Here is a 21,312-nt window from a genome sequence, read left to right as displayed (position 1 = left end):
CAAAGCTTTTCTCCGAGGTAGGCATGTTTGAATGAAAATGGCCCCTCCCCTAGGGTAATTAGCTTGTGTCACTCTCCCTTCCCTGAACTCGAATAGTTTTAGCTCGAAGGGAGCCGCCATATTGTACACATGGCTTAGGAAGTCGAAATTTGCACATTTAAAGTCAGGATTCCTAGCTTCGTCCTTCAGTGTCCCAAGATCGAAATCAAATCAACAACTGGGCAGTTTTACAAGGAAGACAACGAAGTAACCATCCTTTCTCTTTTAAGCTTAATGTCGTTGTGTTTTGTCGAGTTTCCAGCGTAATTAACTTTGTGATTCTTTTTTGTGTTGTATTGAATTTGTTTGTGAGTGAAAGCTTAAGTACTTTTCGTGTTGCCGTGAACGTAGACTTGTATATTCTTTGTCATTTGCTCGACGCAAGCTTTGCTGTGCATGTTGTTTATATTCGCAACCGGCTTTGAATTGATCTACCAAAAATTTTGCAAAATAATAGTTATTAACGTTTAAAGTCGCCGTTGATTTCAATTCTTCGTAATGGAAAGCTTGCTTCATCATGCTTCGAGGTGGTTGCTTGTATATTTGCTGGAATGTGTTCCTCCGTAGAGTTGGTAGTTTTGTCGTAATTTTGTATTTTTTTAGTGTTTTCAAAAAGCTGGAAACTCGAAAAATTCTAGCACTCACTACTGACGTTACGAGAAAAGAATTCACCTCTCCGCCGCCAGCAATTTTATTTTACCAAAGAGCCCGTTATAATTGTTACTCTTATTTCTATTTGTAAAACGTTTTCACGAAAGGACCAAACACCTCTCTCCCGTGGGCTTGGTGCATTGTTGCAACTCTGTTGATGACACCCAGGGTTTTCGATAAGAATTTGAGTAGGTGGCAAAACCTGAGGTGTGGGCAGAGAATGGACAATGTGCCCCAAAGGCACAAGTATGGTCTCTGGACATTCTTCCCTGGGAAAATTTTGAAATTTGGACTTCTTAGAATGCATTTCCTGCATTCCCCAGAAGCATGAATTAGGTTATTTGAACAGAACACTAATATTATAAAATTTTGGCTTTTTTAATTCAGAGAGAGTACATGAACACTTTAATTTTTTTTGGAAATTCAGTTGACAGATGACATGTGAGCGTGTGGTCGATCTTCAATCACCGCCTTTGACTTGGACAGGGAAACAGAAATTGCCAAAAAATTGCTCAGAATTCACGGGTCTCTCTTGCTTGTCATGAACAAAACTTTGCCGATCCAGGGCTCATGTTCTGTGTGAATGTCTCATGTTATTCCTAAAATTTAGGATAATTTTTGAGGAAAAGTAGCTGGCGAGTTAAGGTCAAAAGAGAAGGTGATGGGTGAGAGAGTGGGTGGGGGGGGGGGGGGGGACAGGGGTGGAAGGTGAAAAACACATTAAGCTCTCAGACATACATGTGTAAAACTGTGTGCTACACAGGCTAACATTGCCATTATTTGAAGGTCCAGAAATGGAGGACATCTTCAGAATGGCCTCCTTATACACTATTTGACTATGAAAGCTGTATCTTGTGCTGTTTGTAACAATTTTTTTTACTTTTTGTGCCAAGCCTGTAACAATACGTGTAATATTAATGCTGTAAACTGAACAAAAAATCTTATTAGAATTTTCTGCACATGCATGTTGCATTGGAGCAGTGTTTCCTTCTGCTAACATGAAGCTAAAAGCATACAAACTTTGCTTTTGTTTGGCATCCTCTCATTTCTGATTTTTTATTTAAAACCAGTTGTCCTCCTCCATTGATTTAACAAACAAAAATTGTAAAAGTAAATAATCCCTTTAAAATTGTGAAGCAGTTGTAGTTCCCCCTAAATTTCTAGTCATTGATAAAATTAATTTTATGCTTCTTAAACAAATTTTACATTGAACAGTAAGTGATCTGTTTGGGTGGATTTTGTGACAGAGGGGGCTATGATAAACGTTTCAGAGTGAATGAAAAGAGGGAATTTTTAATATTAAACGTTTTGTGACTGCCTGTTATCTAGGACAGGGCTTACAGTAACTATAGCTTGCATGACCTTGAATTTGGCTTGGAAATGCCATGTTTAAGTCTCACGATGACCACTAGAAGAGAAGTTGATTTCTTGCCCGTGTTAATAAACAGCAATCTGGACCCCTTCTCACCTCTCAAGTTTAGATTTTGTGTTTATATCATTATAGTCCTGAAAAGCCCCTCAAGCAATTATTGAGTTTGGTCTTTTTATTAATGCTGTAAGTCATTGACATTCCATAATTTAAAGCCTGCTGTATTTGAGAGATAAGTGTGATTTGTTTCCTTTGAGAAGGCACAGGTGTATTGAGCACTTGTTATTTAATTGGAAGAACTCATTACACCCTTTACAGCAACAAGAAAATTTATAACCATCCTCTCTACTGGAATATTATTTTAAAGGACATTGAAATTCCAACTTTAAATATTAAAAAAAAAAAAGTTAAAATCATGGACTTATATCACAATCTGCCTGGGTGAAGGCCTCTGGGAAGAAAACTTCTTGGAACCAGAGCATCTTGGATGACCAAGGAATGATTGAAGAAATGTGTTGCCATCAGCCTTATGTTTTGTTAGCCAGGACTAAGTTGGAAAGAAGACAGTCTCCAGACTTGAAACCACTTTTGCGGAACATCAGCAAGGGACATTGAAAGATTGTTCAATTGTAGTTTGGAATAATGAAAATGCAGCTCAACACTTCTTCCCTGTGAAACCTGCATTGTTGGAGAATTATCATCTGAAATTTAAATGACATAATTTGGATTACTAACTTGTTGTGAGTGCATGTGGGTGACTGTTTGATCCTGTTTCTTTGTCACATTGAACTTGTGTTGTTTCTTCTGGATTCTTCAGAGCTTGTGTGACAGCAGGGAAAACCAGGTAAGGTAAAGCAGGGAAAATTATTTCTTCATACATGTACAAATGTACTTGTAGTTTAAACATGGTTTTATGAAGATTATTGTGGTGGCCCAGTTTTTTTCTCCTGAAGGGAAATTGATGTGAATTGGTGTACATAAAAATTTAAGCAAGATGTTATCTGTTTAACCATTGAATTTAATAGACTTATTAATAGAAAATAATAACTGCAAATGGCTCCTTTTTTATGTGCATGATATTGCATTATCTGACCATTACACATGCACTTAGTGTATTGTACATGTAGTTGTCATCATCTTCATCTTCAACTTAATTATAATAATAAAAAGAGGACCTGATGATAGTGTCATGAGGACACTGAAACGTTGTCTTAAATATGATTCTACTCATAATTTTCATCATCAAATCAATAAAAGGATAATAATAATTATTATTATTATCTTTTTATTATAAATAATTATTCCTATCTGTAACATCACCCCACTTGTTTAAATGTGGATAACGTTATCCATTGGATACCACAATTGGTTTCGCTAATATCCACTGGATAGTGTTTTATCTCGTGGATAGGGCTACATGTACATCCATTGTTTAAACTTAACTGGAGCCTGGTTTATATGTTCATGTATGAAACCTAGTAAATGAATGTTCAAGGAATAATTATTATTGTTTTTCGTTCATGTAACTATAGTACAGCTCCATGAGTGACATTATAAAAGATAGTGGAATGTCATTTTTACAGTAGTTGAATAACTTCAGTTAAGCCCTGGCTAAATGTTGTAACATATTGTTAGAAGAACATGTTAAGTCCCAACATTGTTGTAAGTCAGAACGCTTGTAACAATGTTGGATGTGCACATTATAACATTGTTGGAAACGGTCCATCACTAATAGGTCTTAGCAATAAAACATTGTTGAAAGGGCAGCTATGCACTTAGCATTAATTTTGTTTTATGTTGGGGAATTAATGTTTGATGGCAAGAAAAACATTCTTCCAACAAAAAATGTTGAACAAACATAATCAAACATGCATGTCACACCTTCTAACGTTTGTGGATTCAACAATATTTTATGACAATGATGTGGTATGAACGTGTAGCCAGCGCATAACTCTTCTTTTGCTTTTCCCAGACAAGGGATCTTTAATCTTTTCCATGTTATTATACCTGTACTGTAGTTTAAAAAGGAAGATAATTACGTACTGCAACAATAAAAGTAAAAATCCTTGCAGACCCAAACAATAATATAATTTTTTCGCTTAGCATAAAAAAATGCAACATTTGTGTCTTGTAGTCAGCCCTTTTGAAGTGATGGCATCACAGGAAGAAGACTGCTACTTTTACTACTACTCCACTTGTGCAAAGGTATTTTGTGTGCGTTGATTCTGTAACGCCATATTAATCCATACAAAGACAAAAATGAGCAACATTGCTTTACCCTTGTTTGAGTTATTGATACCAACTTATCAGTCTGAGACTGATTAGTGTGACTCACTCACTGACACTATAGATCGTTTTCACGTGACGTCATCACTTTCCAAAATCTAAAACTAAAGATCCACCAAAGTTTTTATCCTCATCAGGCATAAGAGGCGGCATATCTATATGTGTTGACAATTTCACAGCTCAATAGCGTGCTTCGTTTGGAAACCAGAGCATTTTGAATTTCCGGATTATGTAGGTGCGTGACACAAGGCTACGATCAAGTTTGTTGAAAAATATATACTTATCTCATGATTTTGAGCCCTTTTAGAAGTTAGAGCATTAGGAAAAGTGCGTATGTAAATGCTTGTTTTTTCAGTACTGATAATCAGTCGCCTAGATAGCCAAAGTAAGTTCCAGATGTTTACACTATTTTCCGGCCGCCATATTGGTTTACCACTGAGGTACACCAATATGGCGTTTTCATACTGGGCTCTGTAAATTTCTGCGAAACATTTCGACGAATATCTGAAGTTTGGGGAAACGCAGAGGCCTAAAACTGGGACAAGTGTCTTATTTCTTTATCTTCTATAACATAACAATTTCTTAGCGTTTTGCACTGGATAGTTTTTGATTTATTTTTTTATTGCGTGACAGTGAAAACGATCTATTACAAATGAATTAGTACTATTATGATGATGATGATTATTATTATAATTATTATTATGCTTGAACAAATTTGATTGTGCCTTGTCAGTAACAAAATTATCAGCATTACCTGGTGTCCAATTTTGTGAAATTTTATCCATTGGAAACTTAGAAAAAAATCAGAGTTGCAGATGGGATTTTTGAACCCACAATCCTCTGTGATCTAGTCAGATGGTCTAACCGCTGAGCTTCTGAAGACTCTATCCAGGTCCTCTGCGGCCTTAGGTGTTGTTTCCAAACTCCCTGCAGTATTGCTATCGCCAAAACTCAACAGATCATTACGTGTCTACCACATTTCCTGTTACTGAATGAACATTCAAGTAGACCCGACAAGATCTAACCTCGCCTCTGTCATGTTGAGTTCGAAAATAAGGCCGTGCACGGTTGTGGGATACGGCGTTAAAAGTTTTTCTCCCCAGTCCTCCGAATTACGTCACCAGATCACCTGGATGCTATACATGTATGTAGTGAAATTAATTTTATTAACCCACTGACTCCTGAACTGCCCTCCATTGACGAGTAAAATTACATGTATCTGGTGACAGATAAAAATCTGTCTGTAAACAGAGTAAAATCTTTTAAGTCTCACTCCCTGGGGTCAACCGGTTAAATTAATATTCCATTGAATTTTATTTTTCAATCATGTGCATACGTATCATTAAGCTTCTGGCCCGGGTTGCTGGAAGCACGGTTAGCATTAAATACCATGGAAACCTATAGGTTTTGATACCTCTTAACCAACGGATAGCGCTAACCAGGCTTCGAGCAACCGGTCCCTGATATTTATTTATGGAAACTTTTTTGTATTAGGGTGATGAGTGTCCATACAGACATCAACCTGCCGCATTAGGAAATGAGATAACATGTGAACTATGGGAAAAGGGAAAGTGCACAAGAAAAGTTTGCAAGTTCCGTCATTCAGTGATAACAGTATGTAGATCATGAACTCTTTTAATCATGTCAATGACTTTGTGATTATAATTATGTAAGGCCCTCCATAGTGACCAAATTATTCACTCCTTGAAATATTCTTACTGCATCCGTGTTCAAGATCCTCAAATCTGGAACAATATTCCTCTTTCATTACGTACAGCTGTACATGTACTTCCCTCGCTCTTTCCAATAATGAAAGTAAACTCAAAGATTACTATTCGTCACTTAAGTTTTTCTTCCCTCATTCAATTAATATCTTTTCTACAATATCTATGCTTTTAAATTAGTTATATCACAACTTACATTGTACCTTCCTTTCTTATTAATTTATAAATTATGTTGTTTCTTTCTTACTACAGGTAAGTATGTCCACAATAATATTATTGTTACCTAATAATTATTTTCTTTGTCATGTTATTATAATTATAATAATAACTATATATTATTACTAATAATTAGCAGGCACCTCCTGTAATTTCTGTACTGTGACCTATGCCCGCATAACCCTCTGGCTTTGGTTTCTCATTGCTGTACTGTGCTTGTTTTTCTAGGAAGAAAATTAATTTAATAATAATAATAATAATAATAATAATAATAATAATAATAATAATGGCTTTATTCAGCATTTCCACAAGGTGGCTCTTCATCTGCTAAAATATATCATCTAAAATAAAAATAAAGGTGAAAAAAAGTAAAAAAGTAATAAAGATACAATAATAAAAATAAATATGTCTATATACAGTGCATAATAGAAACATTAAGCTAAAAAATTATCTTTGACCTTTTTCATTAAAAACTTAAAAGTCATCTTAGAAAACTGGTTAAAATCAAGACAGTTCCTTACACATCCAGGTAAAATGTTAAAGCTTTTAGCAGCTTGGTCTTGATAAATATATGACACTAGTGGGATTTCAAGCTGCATAGCTGCACTGGACCTCAGCGTTCGATTGTGCATAAATTGCTTCAGTCGCAGGTAACCTGGGAAGCAATGACAAAATAGCGAAAATAATAAACTAGAATTAAGTCACACCTTCATATATTATTTTACTTCCTGTGTTCCAAATGTCACACATGTATGCTGACATCTACTATTTGCTATCTATTATTCTTTAGCATTTCATATAAAACCTTTACTGTTGGTCACCTACATTGTCACCTTCATCACTGTTTCATTTGCTGTTGTATAATATTTTGTTATTCCCTGATGATGCCATAGATTGGTGAAAGCTAGATTTGAGTTTTCAAAAGCAGATCTAGGCCTCATTCAAACAGTTTGCTTATGTATTATTCATCTCAAATAATTATACTGCCATAGGACAACATCAAACGTCTAACTTACAATATCTATTTGTCTTGTGTTCACCTCTGGGGTAGGCCTTCTCTTAGCTAATTTATTACTTTTTTAAAATGCCAGGGTTAAAATAATATCAAATAATTATTGTAGGGGACTGCCTTCTACGTTTGAACAGGAAAATGCATCTTTGAATTTATATTCTTTGTGTTTACAGAAAAACAGGTCCGACATGCCATGTTATTTTGAATCCCAACCTCAAGGGTGCTTAAAGCCTCATTGTCCATTTTTTCACCAAAAACCAAGACCAAATGGCCTGCCTCCATCAGGGAATGTGGGTCCACTTCCAAACATGAACCAACCTCAACTAGTTAACCAAGTTAACCCACGGCCCACTGGACCTATACCGTCAATCGGCATGCCTATTCCGCCAACAGTACCTCCCATGTCCAGTATGCCAAGCACAGTAACTGTTAATCAAGGAGGGATGAAAATCCCCACCATATCGAGTCCCCTAAGACCAAGGCTATCTATGCTACAAAGAGGCATCATGGTGAGACCACCAGTCACTGCTGAATATGCTCCTGTCAGTGTCCAACCCAGGTTAGTGCCTCAGCCACCTCCAATGATAAGGACCCCACAGTATACTGGCCCTCCACGACCTGGTGGCATGGTTCAACCAGTACCTGGAGGTAGTGGATTTCCTCAGATGATGCCAAGCGCTCCTGCAAGATACGGACCAAGAGGTACTGTGTATTTGATAAGTAGGAAAGAACATAAAAGTACATGTAAGTTGGAGTTCTAAGGGCTGGTATAGTGTACAAGTAACTGATTTGTGGTCGTATTTTCTCTTCTATTAATTTGATTGTCTTTTAAAACTACTTACTGGTAAGTATGTTCTAACAACCTTGATTTATTTTATGGAATTAACTAAAACTGACAAGGAAAAAGGGAAGAGGTTTCCTGGGGTAAGTAGCAGTATAATATTATGTTCCTGCTCTATGTATGCAGTATGGGACTGCTGTATTCATTTTGAGCTTGCCATTACAGGGCAAAAAGCCACCTACTGTCTAAATGTTGATATTGACTGAGACAGAGCCACAGTTTAAAAAATGAATGGCTACTGTATAGCTACATGTATGTGAAGTTTATTTAAATAATGGCTCTTCATGTGGGTACAGTTTGCCTTACAAAAAAAATCCTGTTTTATTCTTCAGAAATTCCAGTGCCACAACAGTCATATCACAACACTATTATGTATGCAGGAGGACCACAAGGTACTATATTAATTAATATTAATATCTGTAAAAATTAATAGTCCTACTTAAGGCATTAATTTTATTGTACATGTACAGAGTTTGAGATCAAAATTGACCTCCAGTAATTAATTTTCTCTGTCCCAGGGTCGACGGTACCCTTTGCTCAAGGAATGATACCTTATGAAGAGAAACGACGGGATGGTAGCTACAACAAACGAGGTATTGCACTAATTTCAGGTGGTCCGGAATCGCGAGGTCATGGGTTCAAACCCCACTGAAGTCCTGGATTTTTCAGGCTTCTCTATGCAATTACAAAAACTGTAAGGTGATATAAGAAACAAACTAAATTCACTTGGCAATGAGTAAAGTTTGATTGTCTCTCTCTCACAGATTCAGATTCTTTCTCTGGGAGTGACATTGAAGAGGAAAGGAATAGATCACACCATGCAAATCGGCGTAAGGTTGTTGGTGGTTCACGCAGAGAAGTTTTTGCAAGCAAGAAAAAGGAACTTCATAAAAACAAGAGACTTAAATCCAACAAATCCATCTCTGAGAGTAAGTTGGAATTAAAAGAGAAAATATTTTGACTGTAGTGGCTCAATGATACATGTACTTGGTAAAAACTAGATTGCTCCCAAAGAACAATCAAACCTACATAAAATTTGTACATGTATGACCTTCCAATTACAAAATAAATTTGGATTGTCTGATACGATCAGAGATTTATTTGAGCTAGGCCATTACACTGGGTTCATGTGACTATTCTCACATTATAATATAGTTATATTATTGGTTTTAGGGAGATGGTGAATGGTTCCCTGGTTAACCTCTACATCCAGTCAAAAGATAAATTTTAGATCTTAAAAAGATTTTAGATTTTAGGGCTATCAGGATCGAGAATAACAAGACATCGCTTAATCTGTACACTTTCGACGCGCTTAGCTAAACTAATAAAACTGTAAAATAGTTGTTCTTTAAAAATCACTTAATAAAAACGTAAAAATTTGGGAAATTCTGAAAACTGCTCGAAAACTGTGTTCCCTTTAACCCAGTTGACCCCTAGGAGTGAGACTTGATAGATTTTGCTGCCTCTAATGCCAGACTATTTTACTCGTCAGTGCGAGGCGGTTCAGGAGTCAATGGGTTAAAGTGCCCCAAACCTGGAAGTATTTTTTTCGTTAAAACGAATTTTTGCACCTGTTTAAAACGCACTGCAGCCATTTTTTTTCCTTTTTCAACAAATCCTGCCTTTTTATAGGCTTCAAAACTTGCGAAAAACCAAGCATCTTTTGTTCATGACGGACTGGGAAGCGAGTCTATTCCTGATTTGATGTCACAATCTACTTTGCAATGTACATGTAAATCAGTTTGTGACATCAAGTCAGAAATAGACCCACTCCCCTTCTGACTCGGACGTGAAAAGAAGATGCTTGGTTTTTGCAAGCAATTTGCGTTTTGAACAGGTGCAAAGGTTCATTTTAGCAAAAAGTATTTTGGGGTTAGAAGTACTTTAACATTTTTTATATATCTCCTTAAATACATCTTGAAAGTTAGAATTTGCTCGTTGATTCACATCAATGTTAAGAAATCTGTTGTATCCAGTAACTGACACCTAATCTCTTTATGTGATATTATTTTTTATTCTAAGGAGACAGAAGCCTTGAAAGGAAAAAAACGGTTGGGAGTAGAGCTAAAGGAAGGGGCTCTGCAGGTAATTTTGGGAAACAGGGATTGGGTGCAGGTTTTATGCAGAAGGGCGTCAGAGGTCATTTTATAATACAATGTAGTTCTTTTACAGAGTCATTAGAGACCTTATGGTCAGTTACCCCAAGTGCATGTTTTCAACCTGTGCGAGTGAGGTTATTTGAGGGGGGAAAGGCAAAGTTCATCTTTTGAATTCTAAGAAAACAAGTCTTGAATTTCAGTATTTGGAAAACTATATGCCTTGAAAACAGAATTTTTCATGCGCTCTGTTGTCAGTTTTGAAACCCGTTGAAGACTCCAATCAAATTAACCAATCAAATCTTGCTGCTACCAGTCATCAAGGGGGCTTGAAATTGCATGTAATAATTGAAAACAAGCATACCGAAACAAAGATTTACTCAATACTAGTTATTGTTGTTGTCAACATCATCATCTTTAGAAGCAGGCGTATCTCAGTTGGTTAGTGTGCGGCTTTCGGAGGAAGAGGTCCCCAGTTCGATCCTCTGTGACTTCAACGTCTGTTTCGACTTTCCTCAATCCATGTAGCTATATCTTTAAATACACGTAAAACTGAGCACTGACAAAGGGAGGGGGGTAAAGGCAGACCATCGGCCTCCATTGATACATGTACCCATCTTGTAACTGAAGGAACTACTGGCGTTAAGTGAACTGGCTCCACCTTCATCTGCCTAACTGTATTTCTTGTGGGTTGCAATAACATTATTATTATTATTGTCTCTTGATTTTTTTTTTTTTTTGCACAGAAGCTGCTCGAGACAGGATCAAAGCAAGGAGGAAACCATCTAGGAAATCATCAGAGTTTGAGGAATTGGATATAAAGGATGTCAAACAAGAAAGCAAGGGTAGTTCTTCAAAAGATGACATGAAAATAGAGAAAACTGCTCAGGAAGAAAAAGCAAGTAATTCTGAGGATCTAGCAAGTCCAGATATAAAAGTCAAAACACTGGAAGAGATACTTCGTGAGAAGGCACTGAAGAAACTCGAGGAGAGGAGAGCTCAGAGCCAGGATGCAAGGACAGAGGAGAAAGACAGCAAAGATAACAAGATTGAAGATGATGAGAATGCTAAGAAAGTCCACAAGGAAGAAGGGATAGGTGCTGGTGAATCTGAAAACAGTGAAAAATTGCCTGTCAAGAAAGTCGTTACTGAAAGAACCAAAAAAGTGACTGCTGATAAGTCAAGCAAGAAGTTGATTCCAATGCAGATAGTTCCTTCCACAAATACTGCTGGTAAAGATGACACTGTTGATAATTTTAGTGGAAAGACTGCGAGTAGAAAAGTTTTGTCAAATAAAAAAAATTGGCCGTTGAAGAAAGTCGTGAGCACTGTACGTAGAGATAATGGTGCCAGTTCCTCAGCTACAAGCACAGGGGATCCTGGTTCACCTTCAACAAAGGACAATAATAAAGAAGGGGATGGCACAAAAAGAGAACCACCATCTCCATTTCAACAGGTAAAGGTGAAATCGTTTGAGGAGATTATGGAGTTGAAGAGAAAGAGGAGAGCCAAGAAAGAAGGTTTGAAAGACTGTTTGGAAAGTGTGGATGATGACCCTGCAGCAGACAATCTCGAACCAGCAAATGACAGCACTGTCTTGGCACTAAGTCCTACGAAACGGCTGAAGAGAGTGAACAAGGTGACTGATGACAATGAGAAGGAAGGAAAGGTTGTTTCGTCTTCGAATGTAGACAGTGGGGCAAAGAGGGTTCCAACCACAAGAAAAAGAACTGTGTTTGTGATGGAGAAGCAGTCAAGTCCAAGTAAAAAGACAACAGATAATGGTAAATAAATTCAATTAAAGCTAAATCCATGATAAACTCTGTTGTACAGTGTAGATGACACAGTCTGTTATTGTACATGTGCACTTTGTCTTGATAAAATCCTTAATTCAAACTAACCCAAGCCACCACCATGGTTGCTGTAATTGACATCGTCATCATCATCGTCATCAACCATCATTACTGGGTTGAGTGCACTCAAAACAAACATGGCCACTAAGTATTTAATTATCATGGTAAAATGTCACATACATTGTAAAGTTACTGGAACTGCAGATATGGAAGGGTTTTAAAAGGATAAACTTAAAGAAGATGTGAATCTGGGCTTGGGCTTGATCAGAGGATTGCAACTCGTGACTGTGCCATTTACACTAACATTTTTTTGCCGCTTCCATGTATTAATAGGGACCTTAAGCAAGAGCGTTGACGACGGCTATGAGAACGTTGTCTAAAAATGTTATTTCCCATTACTGTCATAAGTCACTCGGAATGGAAAGTGAGTGTCAATATTTTATTCCAGAAGTAAAATTGGTGAGAATGTTGTGGATATTTAGATGAAAAATTGAAAATTAATTGGCAGGTGCTCACGTCCTTCACAGAACTTCAAATTGGTTGAATTCACGTCGTGTTCAGAGCGAGAAGAAAAAATGTACACAAATGGGAAACGCACGTGCAGGGCGTGCACAGCTATTGTTTTTGCTCATTATTAAACTTATTGTGTTGTGGTGTTCTCGTGGCCGTCGTCGTTGTTGTCCTTGCTTAAGGTCCTTGTTGGACCACAGTCATTTCTCTGGCAGCAGAGTGTGACGATGCCACACGTTGTCTTGCTGTAATGCATTCAAAGAATAAAATTACCTGCATCAAGGAGCTGTTTGAAGATCATCACATTATTCATTTGCTCAGTTGTGGAGCAAGTGACTGCTATTCTTGCTAACTGTAACAAGCTACAAAAAGTGAATTTTTTGAAAGGATAAAGGACAATTGTGTTTCCAAAAGGGTACATGTCGGTTTAATAAAGCAAAATTAGGGAAGGTGTGTTGAAGGCCCCTTAAATTTTATTCGAGTAACCATGACTTTAGTCACCTAAGTTACTTTCGAAGAAGACGTGATTTTGGAAAACATTTAACTGTGACAAAACTGCAATCTAAACATTCTTAAAAATACTAAAAACCTGATTAAAAACTTTGTTTAAAAAAAAACGACGACGTTTCGACGTTAGCCAAACGTCATTATCAAGTCAAAATTATTTGAAAATTGCAAACTATAAATACTAAAAGAACAATAGTTGATAAGGAACCTGTATAGTGAAAGAAAGGAATGTCATTTCTTTTTTTATAGTTATAGGTTACTTTCATACAGGTTTTGCCATCTCTAACTTAATTCAAATCCTTACTTCATCTTTCTTTAGATGTCACTTCTACTGCCACCACAGAGGTTAGCAAACCTGTGAATTCCACAAAAAAGGTGAGAACTTTGAGGAGGAAGCTGCTGGTTTTGAATGCGATCCATGTTTTGCAAATACCAACTGGCTACCTCCCACCCTTTGGAGTTTTACCAGTATGTTACGTTGGATTTGTAATTTTTCTTTCCTCTTTATTGTTGTAAGACATATTTTGGTGTATTCATGAAGGCAATTTAGGAAATGCATCATTTAAATTAATAAAAGTGTGATTTTATATAAAGAGCAAGAGATCTGCATGGTTTTTAGCAGCGACTGGTTAGCTAGCAGCTTGCCATTGTGAAATGAATCCTCTACAGATAATGGTGGTTTGTGTTGGAGGCCATCCTCATGGTTGAATCTTGTTATCAAGCTTCAACCGATAATGAACATGTTTCAAAACTTTTTTTAGGCTCCAACAAACCGCACTGCTTGCTTTAACTCATCCTCGCCATTTGGGTGGTTTTGTTTTTATGACAGAGAAATTTAGCATCACGTTCCTTTACGTGAAACGCGAACGGCAAAAGTGACCGGCCACGTGACCACGATTTTCCCGCCATTTTCGCGTTTACCGGTTGCCGGTTGCCGTTTCTACGTGAAAGTAGGCATTTTCGCGTTTGCCATGCGTTTACATGGAATTTTTCTACTCGCTTTTTTTTCTTACATAACAAGTTGTATGTAGACAAAAAGAACCCAAAACCTATTCTCCGGTAAATCAAACAAGGAAAAAGGGGTTTCATGACTATAGATCGTTCATAACTGACTCCTTACCGCAATTTTCTTCATGAACTCAAGTTGACTCTATTGCCTCACAAAACAGCCTCGTGGAAACTCGCAAAACTTGACGGGTTAAGATTTTCATTTTATGTAGCGCCTTTTTCTACCAACAATAAAAAAAAAAAATTCCGAGGTTTTTTTTTGTGAACTAAATACTCGAGGTATCTTCCGAGTTGCCGTGGGTCACGCGAGGCTTAAGTCACAAGGTTCACTCCATTTTACGTGTAACATGAATCGGCAAGCCGACGTTTGCCATTTCACGCAAGACTTGACGCTAAATCTTTCTATTTAACCGGTGTAACGTACTCTAGAAGATACTAAAGGCACTTTCATCCTGGCCCGGGTTGCTCGAAGCATGGTTAGCGCTAACCAGCGTTAAATACCATGGAAACCTATAGGTTTTGACACCTCTTAACCAACGGTTAGCGCAAACCAGGCTTCGAGCAACCGGCCCCTGGAGGAAAGGGCAAAGCCAAAAGAAATCAGCAGTCTTCAAACCGTTTTTTTATTTTATTTTATTTATCAGAGCACTGTTAGTGATAGTCTACCAGCAGAGAAGGTGAAGGTCAAAACTTTTGATGAAATTATGGCGGAAAAGCGGCAGAGAGCTTCGCAAAACAAGGAAGAAAATCAACAGGATGAAAAACAAGAAAAACCAAAGGGTGCAAGGCTACTGAAGAACAAAAGGAACGAATCTGCAAAGCCAACTACAGGTAATAAAGCAAACCTATTAAAGCAAGTATTCTACTTGCTTAGTAGAGCGTTTTCACATGACGTCACGGCGGCCATGTTGGTGTTCCAAAACGAAGGAATGGCGGCCATGATGGTGTATCAAACTAATCCTCCGGGAATTGAACTCTATTTTTTGTGCAAATACTTTCTTTTGTTTTGGTAATCCAATATGGCTGCTGGTCACGTGAGTGAAAACGCTCTATAGTTGACTAGGCTCGGCCTAGTCAAAGGTCTAGCTCCAACAGGTCTTTTGTAGCTTGGTGGTTTAACTTTTGTTGTTAAAGAAAAAAACCTCTGGAGATTATAAAAGCGTGAAAAGTGACATCGCATTTCATGTTGACTTGACTATGGCAATGCACAATCTTTTTGTCCTCAGTTCACAACTGAGTTTTGAATAAATTAATCGAAACCTTTGATTGGCAGCCCTTTGGAAAAGGGTGTGGTTTGTGCATGGTCAGGGCCGAAACAGCGGACAAAATCATTTACAGTCAAAAGAGCTCAAGCGTTCCTCTGACGAGGGGATTTAATGACTTCATTATTGCAAATTTGATTTCAGTAATCATTTCAATAATCTGTTCGTCTGGTGAATAATGCAAAACTCAAATCAAGCCTAAGTTCAAGACTCGAATTTTGATTGGAATATTGATGTCTTCCGGTGGCAGGCCAGCGTGGGAATTTCACAGGTTTACTGATTTGCATAATCTGTCAAGCAACGGTCATTTCACTCTTGCAACATTGCGTTTCTGTAATCTTACCAGTGTCCTCAAACTTGAGACACTATGTTTTCGAATTCAAGATGGGACAGAGAAATGACTTTATAAAGAAAGGCAAATCACGCTTGTCACAACCTTCGCAGATAATGCAAATTGATACACCTGTCAAATTCTCACGCCCGCTGGCACTGGGAGCGAGCAATATTTCAATCAAAATTCGAGTTTTGAACAGAGGCTTGATTTGAATTTTCCAACATTCATCCGACGAACAGATTATTGAAATGATTACTGAAATCAAATTTGCAATAATGAACTATTAATCCGCTCGTCAGAGGAACGCTTGAACTAAAACTGGCTAAGTCATCACTGTGATAGGCTTCATGGTGCGCAACACTGAAAAGCCTCAACGTGCATAGTACAGAATAAAGTAACTCAACCCACATTGCACACTGTAGTTTGGAATCAAATCTTGGCCACTCGAGTGGAAGAGTTCTGCTCTCACCATGTTTCACAAACCTTGCTTTTCTACAAGCAGTTTCAAGGTTCTGTAAAATTCTGTGCCGTTTTCACGATCTGCGACCAGGTTATGGGTTAATTATTTTTCTTTTGATTTTCAGTGATTAAACCGAGACGGATCAAAGTCTGGGCACAAGCACCTACCAAATCCAAGTCTAAAGATGGTGAGATTTTTGTCTTGTGGCGGCAAACCTTTGTCTTAATAAACTCTTAATTTTGCGTCACGGTCGCTTTTCTGGTTTGTGTTCCTTGGTGAGTGGTTCACACATTTTGATCCATTGGAATTGGTGCATATTGTCTCCGAATTCCCAAGATAGATCGTCATGTTGGATATACAAGGTGACATCTTCCTAAAATCTCTGCTTAAAACTCAGAATTGTTCTTGTTAGATACGTGGATGGCTCTGGGATCGTTTTAGTCTCTAAATGCACCAGAATCTGACAAAACTCCTCCTCCTTTAAAGACGGATAATGACGAAATATACAAATGCGACCATGAGAGTTCTATTGTGCTTGCCATCCAACATGGCGGCGATGCTGAAGTGTGTTAGTTACCTTGACCTCTGTTAATTTGGACAAACGCGTATTTCTCTCTAGATTCTGTCAGCAGCAGCAGCAGCAGCAGCAGCAGCATATCAAAAGCGACACTCGAGGTACGAGCTGCACCCGGTGATAACAGTGATCTCCCCGATACAACGGCATTAACATCGTCCACTGTTCACTTGGACCCAACGGGTGCTGAAGGTGTTAGGTCTCTGGTGTGTGAGTCTTCGACGGAGCAGGTTTCCACGACGGAACAGAATCATGACTCCCGTCAAAACACTGATGATATCCCTGGGATTAATTCAGGTCCACGCTTAGATGAGGACGAAAAGGATAATTTGAAAACCGAAGATTCAACAGACGATGGGATAGATAGTGAAAATGCACCGGTGAGAAAGGAAGTTTTTCTCGATTATGGCAGGGCTTTTTTAGTTTTACATGTAAAAGGTTGCCGTTCAAAGTTCGCTGATGGAAGACGAAGGTTACGAACATTCACCAAGCAGAGAAGAAACGATGCCATACAATTTACCAACCTCACTTGCTCGGGACCGTACTGGGAAATATTGGCCCTTGGTTGTTTTTGTACGGACAGGTCTCACTGCGCGCGCTCCGTAGTGCCACGACCTCGGGCCAGTATTTCCCAGTACGGCCCTTGCGCTTGGTTAGTATGCAGTTCAAAGCTACTGAGGTAAATAAATATTAGATCGAGTGTGGTTGTCACACTTATCATATAACCTTGTTATTCCCGGTGGGTGATAAGCCAGTTCGGAGTTTTATAAAAGTACCTCTATGCGTCGGGATAAAAGCAGGCATTTAGATTGCATTTGAGTTGAAAAGACAAAAGATTTCGATGCAACTCGTTTTCATAATCATAATCGAGGCAGAAAATTGCTTGCGTGTTTTCAGTATCCCTGCGGACGTATCTGTTCTTGGAATTTCGAAATGGCTTACTTTTTCACCACAATTTGCTGTCGGAAAAATGTTTTTCATGTAAAAGATTCAAAATTGATGCGTAGTTTCTTTATTTGTTGATATACAGGATACGGGCCAACCGGTTGAACAGTCAGTGATGGACCCCCCGAGATCGAAGGAGCCACCGTCGTACAATGAAATAAAGCAAGCAATGTGAGTATTCTCATTTTTGTGTGGACTGTTATTGCTGCAAATGCTTGTGGGGACGATTGTACAAACCGCTCCCTTGTGCATATAGTTGGCAATAATTAAACGTTTGATCCTCTGGGTGAGACGGAACGGAAAACGGTGTATTTTACGCACATCGTGAAGGTGTAGAGCGAGTTTCAATCGAGTGTCGTTAAACCAAAACCAAAGTAATTACTTTGGCCAATCAAAAAGGACGGACACAATCCAGTAAACCAATCAAAACTCGAAGAAATTACACGCAGCCGACACAAAGCGCGGGAAAATGTGCACTTGCAAGCCACTATTGGTTTGGGTTTCTCTTCTGATTGGTTGACAAAATGGGGCGAGAACTTTGAACCAATCACTGAGTGAAGTAATGCAAAACCAATGCGAATCGCTAATTACTTTTTCAACACTCAATTGAAAACCGCTCTATTCTCGGTTTTCACATGACGTCACGACCGCCATGTTGGTGCCCTAAACAAAGAAAAGGCGGCCATGTTGGTGCCCCGGGCAAATCCTCCGGGAATTTAAATCTATTGTTATGCAAACGCTTCCTTTTATTTTCGTTGAAAAACATGGCTGTTGATCACGTGAGTGAAAACCAGCAATTGCGCCCGTGAGTAGTACGATAGAGTAGTTGCTAGGCAACGGGCGAAATAACAACTTAAGAGTCGGGGGCAGTATTCGAACCTACTGCCTCCGTAGCACCTGTCCTTGATGAACCTACACCTAGATAAACGACCTGGGTACACAACATCTTGCCGGTGAAGTAAGGAACAACACCCTACTGAGTTTGCAAGGGCAACACGCAACTGACAATGAACTTTTCCTATTCATTTTTTTACCAGTGCAAGCGAGATGGCGAAAAAAGACGACTTCTTTGGTGATTTTGATGCAGAAATTGATTTGGGACATGATGATATCGATCTAGATGTGCACTCCGATGTCAATGAAGACGATTTGCTTATGGAGTTGGATGAAATGATCAATCAGTGAATACACTTGAAGCTTTGTCATGTTGAAATTAGACTCGTAAAAGAGACGTTTTAGAGATGCCCTTTAAACGAAGTTGGTGAAGTTGTGAGCACATTCTCTGAGTAAACGCTTTAGCAGAAAAGAGTAAAGATAGACAAAGTCGTTTCCTGGTACAGTGTAAAGAATTGTTGCGTTAAAATTTCTGAAGACAGCAGAGACGGTGATTATGAAGACATCTTGTGTCATATACAAGCTGCTGATATTCTGTTTATAAAGCTCTTCACGGTGTGGCCGACCTTGAGTGGCGGAAGGGTTTTTACGGGGTTCGCTTAGTTGTTGGTCGCAGAAGAAATACATCGACTCGTGTAATTTAGTTGATAGGAAGAAGTTTGAAAAATATACTGGGCATCGAAGTATGGAGGATGGGAATTAGAATGCCTGTGACGACATAACTGTAGGGTTTAAAGTAACGATGCGTCCGTCAGGAGATGTTCTGCGTCGCGAATATGACCCAGCGCTTGATATAGTACGTAAAATGATTGGGAAAACCTGCAACTGGGAAATGCGAGATGAAGACTGATTTTGAGTTTTTGAATCGTCGAGTTTCAATAGACTGTTGTTCCTAAATTCAGATTTAACTTTGTTTGGCAAATACAGATGACTTCAAACGAAGAGATAGTAAAACCAAGCTAAAGTACAGTGCCTCACAAGCATTCGCTTGTCTTTCGTTTCGGGAACTCGTTGTAATACCCCATCAATTCCCTTCTTGCCATCAACTGGAAGAGCAAACGAATAGCTGTCCTAGATTGGATACTTTTGCGGACTCAAGGTTATTTTGCCAGCGCAAAGACAATCATCTCTTGAATCTTCTCGTCGTAAAGCCAGTTTTGAGGATGCTGATAGAGATGATGAGGTCAACAGTTTCTACAGAGTGATAAAAACATCGGCTTATCCTCGTGGATGGCTCCGCTGGATCGCGCCACCGTTAAGTCAAATCTCCAGTTCCACCTCACTGTGTACTGCGTTTGTTTCGGCATTCCGTGCACAACCGATACTTTAAGCAGTTTTGGATTATTCAAATGAAAATTGTACATGGAGATCGACTTTCTGGATATCAGTAGTGGAAATATGATATCACCCTGTCTGCGCCATTCTACCAACAAGTTTTCATTGGCCAAACGCAATTGTCGATTGATTCCGTGGTTGTTTCTGTGGATTTGGTACCAACATTATACGGATGTTTGCTTTTAAAAGAATTTTTTTTTACAACTGTAACTACGCACAGATAACTTGGTGGAATCACCTCAGATTGGGCGCGTGATTTCATAACGAAATAGACGATGAAGTCACTTTTTCCTCACGGAAGGCGGATAGAAGAGCAGATCGCTAGGTGATGCCGTATCCGGTCCGGGACACTCAAGATGAGAAAAATGTTAAAAGCGCCGAAGAACGATAAAACCAGTTATTTCACCAAACGAGAGAGAGGGGATATAGAAGACGTATATTTGTTCTCACATGCATTGTTTTCATTCACCTTCCTGCAGATCATCTTGTTAAGGCCTCGTACTTCAGATGCTACGTGATTAGAAACATACAATGACGATAAAATTGCTTATTTCCTCGTAACAGCAAGACGACAAAATACAAAGTGTGAATTAAAGCTTTCAAACAATTTCCGTTGACTGTCGTGACAGGTGTTCTCAAGTAGTCGAGATGGGCGTTGTAAAAAAAAAACTTTCCCCCAAGTTCACCTTGTTGTGTTGTAAATCCGTGGCACTTGTCCAGATGGCATCATAATTTATTTCCATTGTTAAAATGCTCTTCACAAACCTTTCCTTTCCCACCTTTTAGCGAAACAATTTGCAGTCAAGCCGTTGTAGGGACAATTTGTTTCGTACAATCTTCATCACTATGGATATCATGAATAAGATCCTGCGTACAGTCAAAGAAAACCTTCAAGGTAAACTCTCACAGAAAACGATCAAATGGTCATGATTTTAGTGTAAGATGTGATCGTGGCTGGAAACTTTTGTGTTTGGGAATACTCTATCTCTTCAGCTTGGACTGTTTTATCCGGGTACCAAACAGAGCCCTGTTAGATTCCAAAGTTGACTTATTGTAACACAAAGTAACTTTTGTAGAAAGCCCGAATGAAAGCGATATGGACATTAACAAAGTATGCTTGGTGGAATGAGATCAACCTTTTCATTTTCATAAAATAATCGGTTGGGTGTTAGGACTCTGTGATTCTTAGTTCCGCATTCCCAACCATTTGAAACTACTGCGCAGTCGTGGAGGAAGATTGATTCTACGATCCGTTGAAAACAGTAATAAATTATTGAGGGTCATTAGGACGCTGAATTTTTCGAGTCGTTTTACGGGTGTGTCCTGTTTCCACAGTTTCTCAGCCACAGTTATGTTGAGAAAAAGATCGATCAAGATTTGTTAAATGCACATGTAA

At 38.6% G+C, this 21,312-nt stretch overlaps 1 protein-coding gene across 3 annotated transcripts; it reads left to right on the top strand.

The window, feature by feature from the left end:
* The first annotated feature begins 84 nt into the window (after positions 1-84).
* LOC137969367 (zinc finger CCCH domain-containing protein 11A-like) lies at positions 85-21,212 on the top strand. 3 transcript variants are annotated; one of them, XM_068815575.1, is made up of 16 exons: positions 85-246; positions 2,877-2,903; positions 4,194-4,264; positions 5,840-5,959; positions 7,471-7,999; positions 8,471-8,530; positions 8,657-8,731; positions 8,903-9,067; positions 10,161-10,223; positions 10,981-12,018; positions 13,424-13,479; positions 14,757-14,943; positions 16,293-16,355; positions 16,788-17,122; positions 17,773-17,858; positions 18,725-21,212. In XM_068815575.1, exons 3-16 carry the CDS (start codon positions 4,211-4,213, stop codon positions 18,870-18,872), a joined length of 2,979 nt encoding a protein of 992 aa, XP_068671676.1. In that variant the 5' UTR covers positions 85-246; positions 2,877-2,903; positions 4,194-4,210; the 3' UTR covers positions 18,873-21,212. The 3 variants fall into 3 exon arrangements, with proteins under 3 accessions (XP_068671676.1, XP_068671675.1, XP_068671674.1); XM_068815574.1 differs by having other exon boundaries at positions 2,601-2,903; XM_068815573.1 differs by having other exon boundaries at positions 95-2,903.
* Positions 21,213-21,312: the final 100 nt, after the last annotated feature.

This window comes from Montipora foliosa, chromosome 9 (assembly GCF_036669935.1).
Source record: "Montipora foliosa isolate CH-2021 chromosome 9, ASM3666993v2, whole genome shotgun sequence".
Classification (NCBI taxonomy): domain Eukaryota; kingdom Metazoa; phylum Cnidaria; class Anthozoa; order Scleractinia; family Acroporidae; genus Montipora; species Montipora foliosa.
The sequence above is the reverse complement of the archived record's forward strand: the minus strand, read 5'-3'. Positions and strand labels throughout refer to the sequence as shown.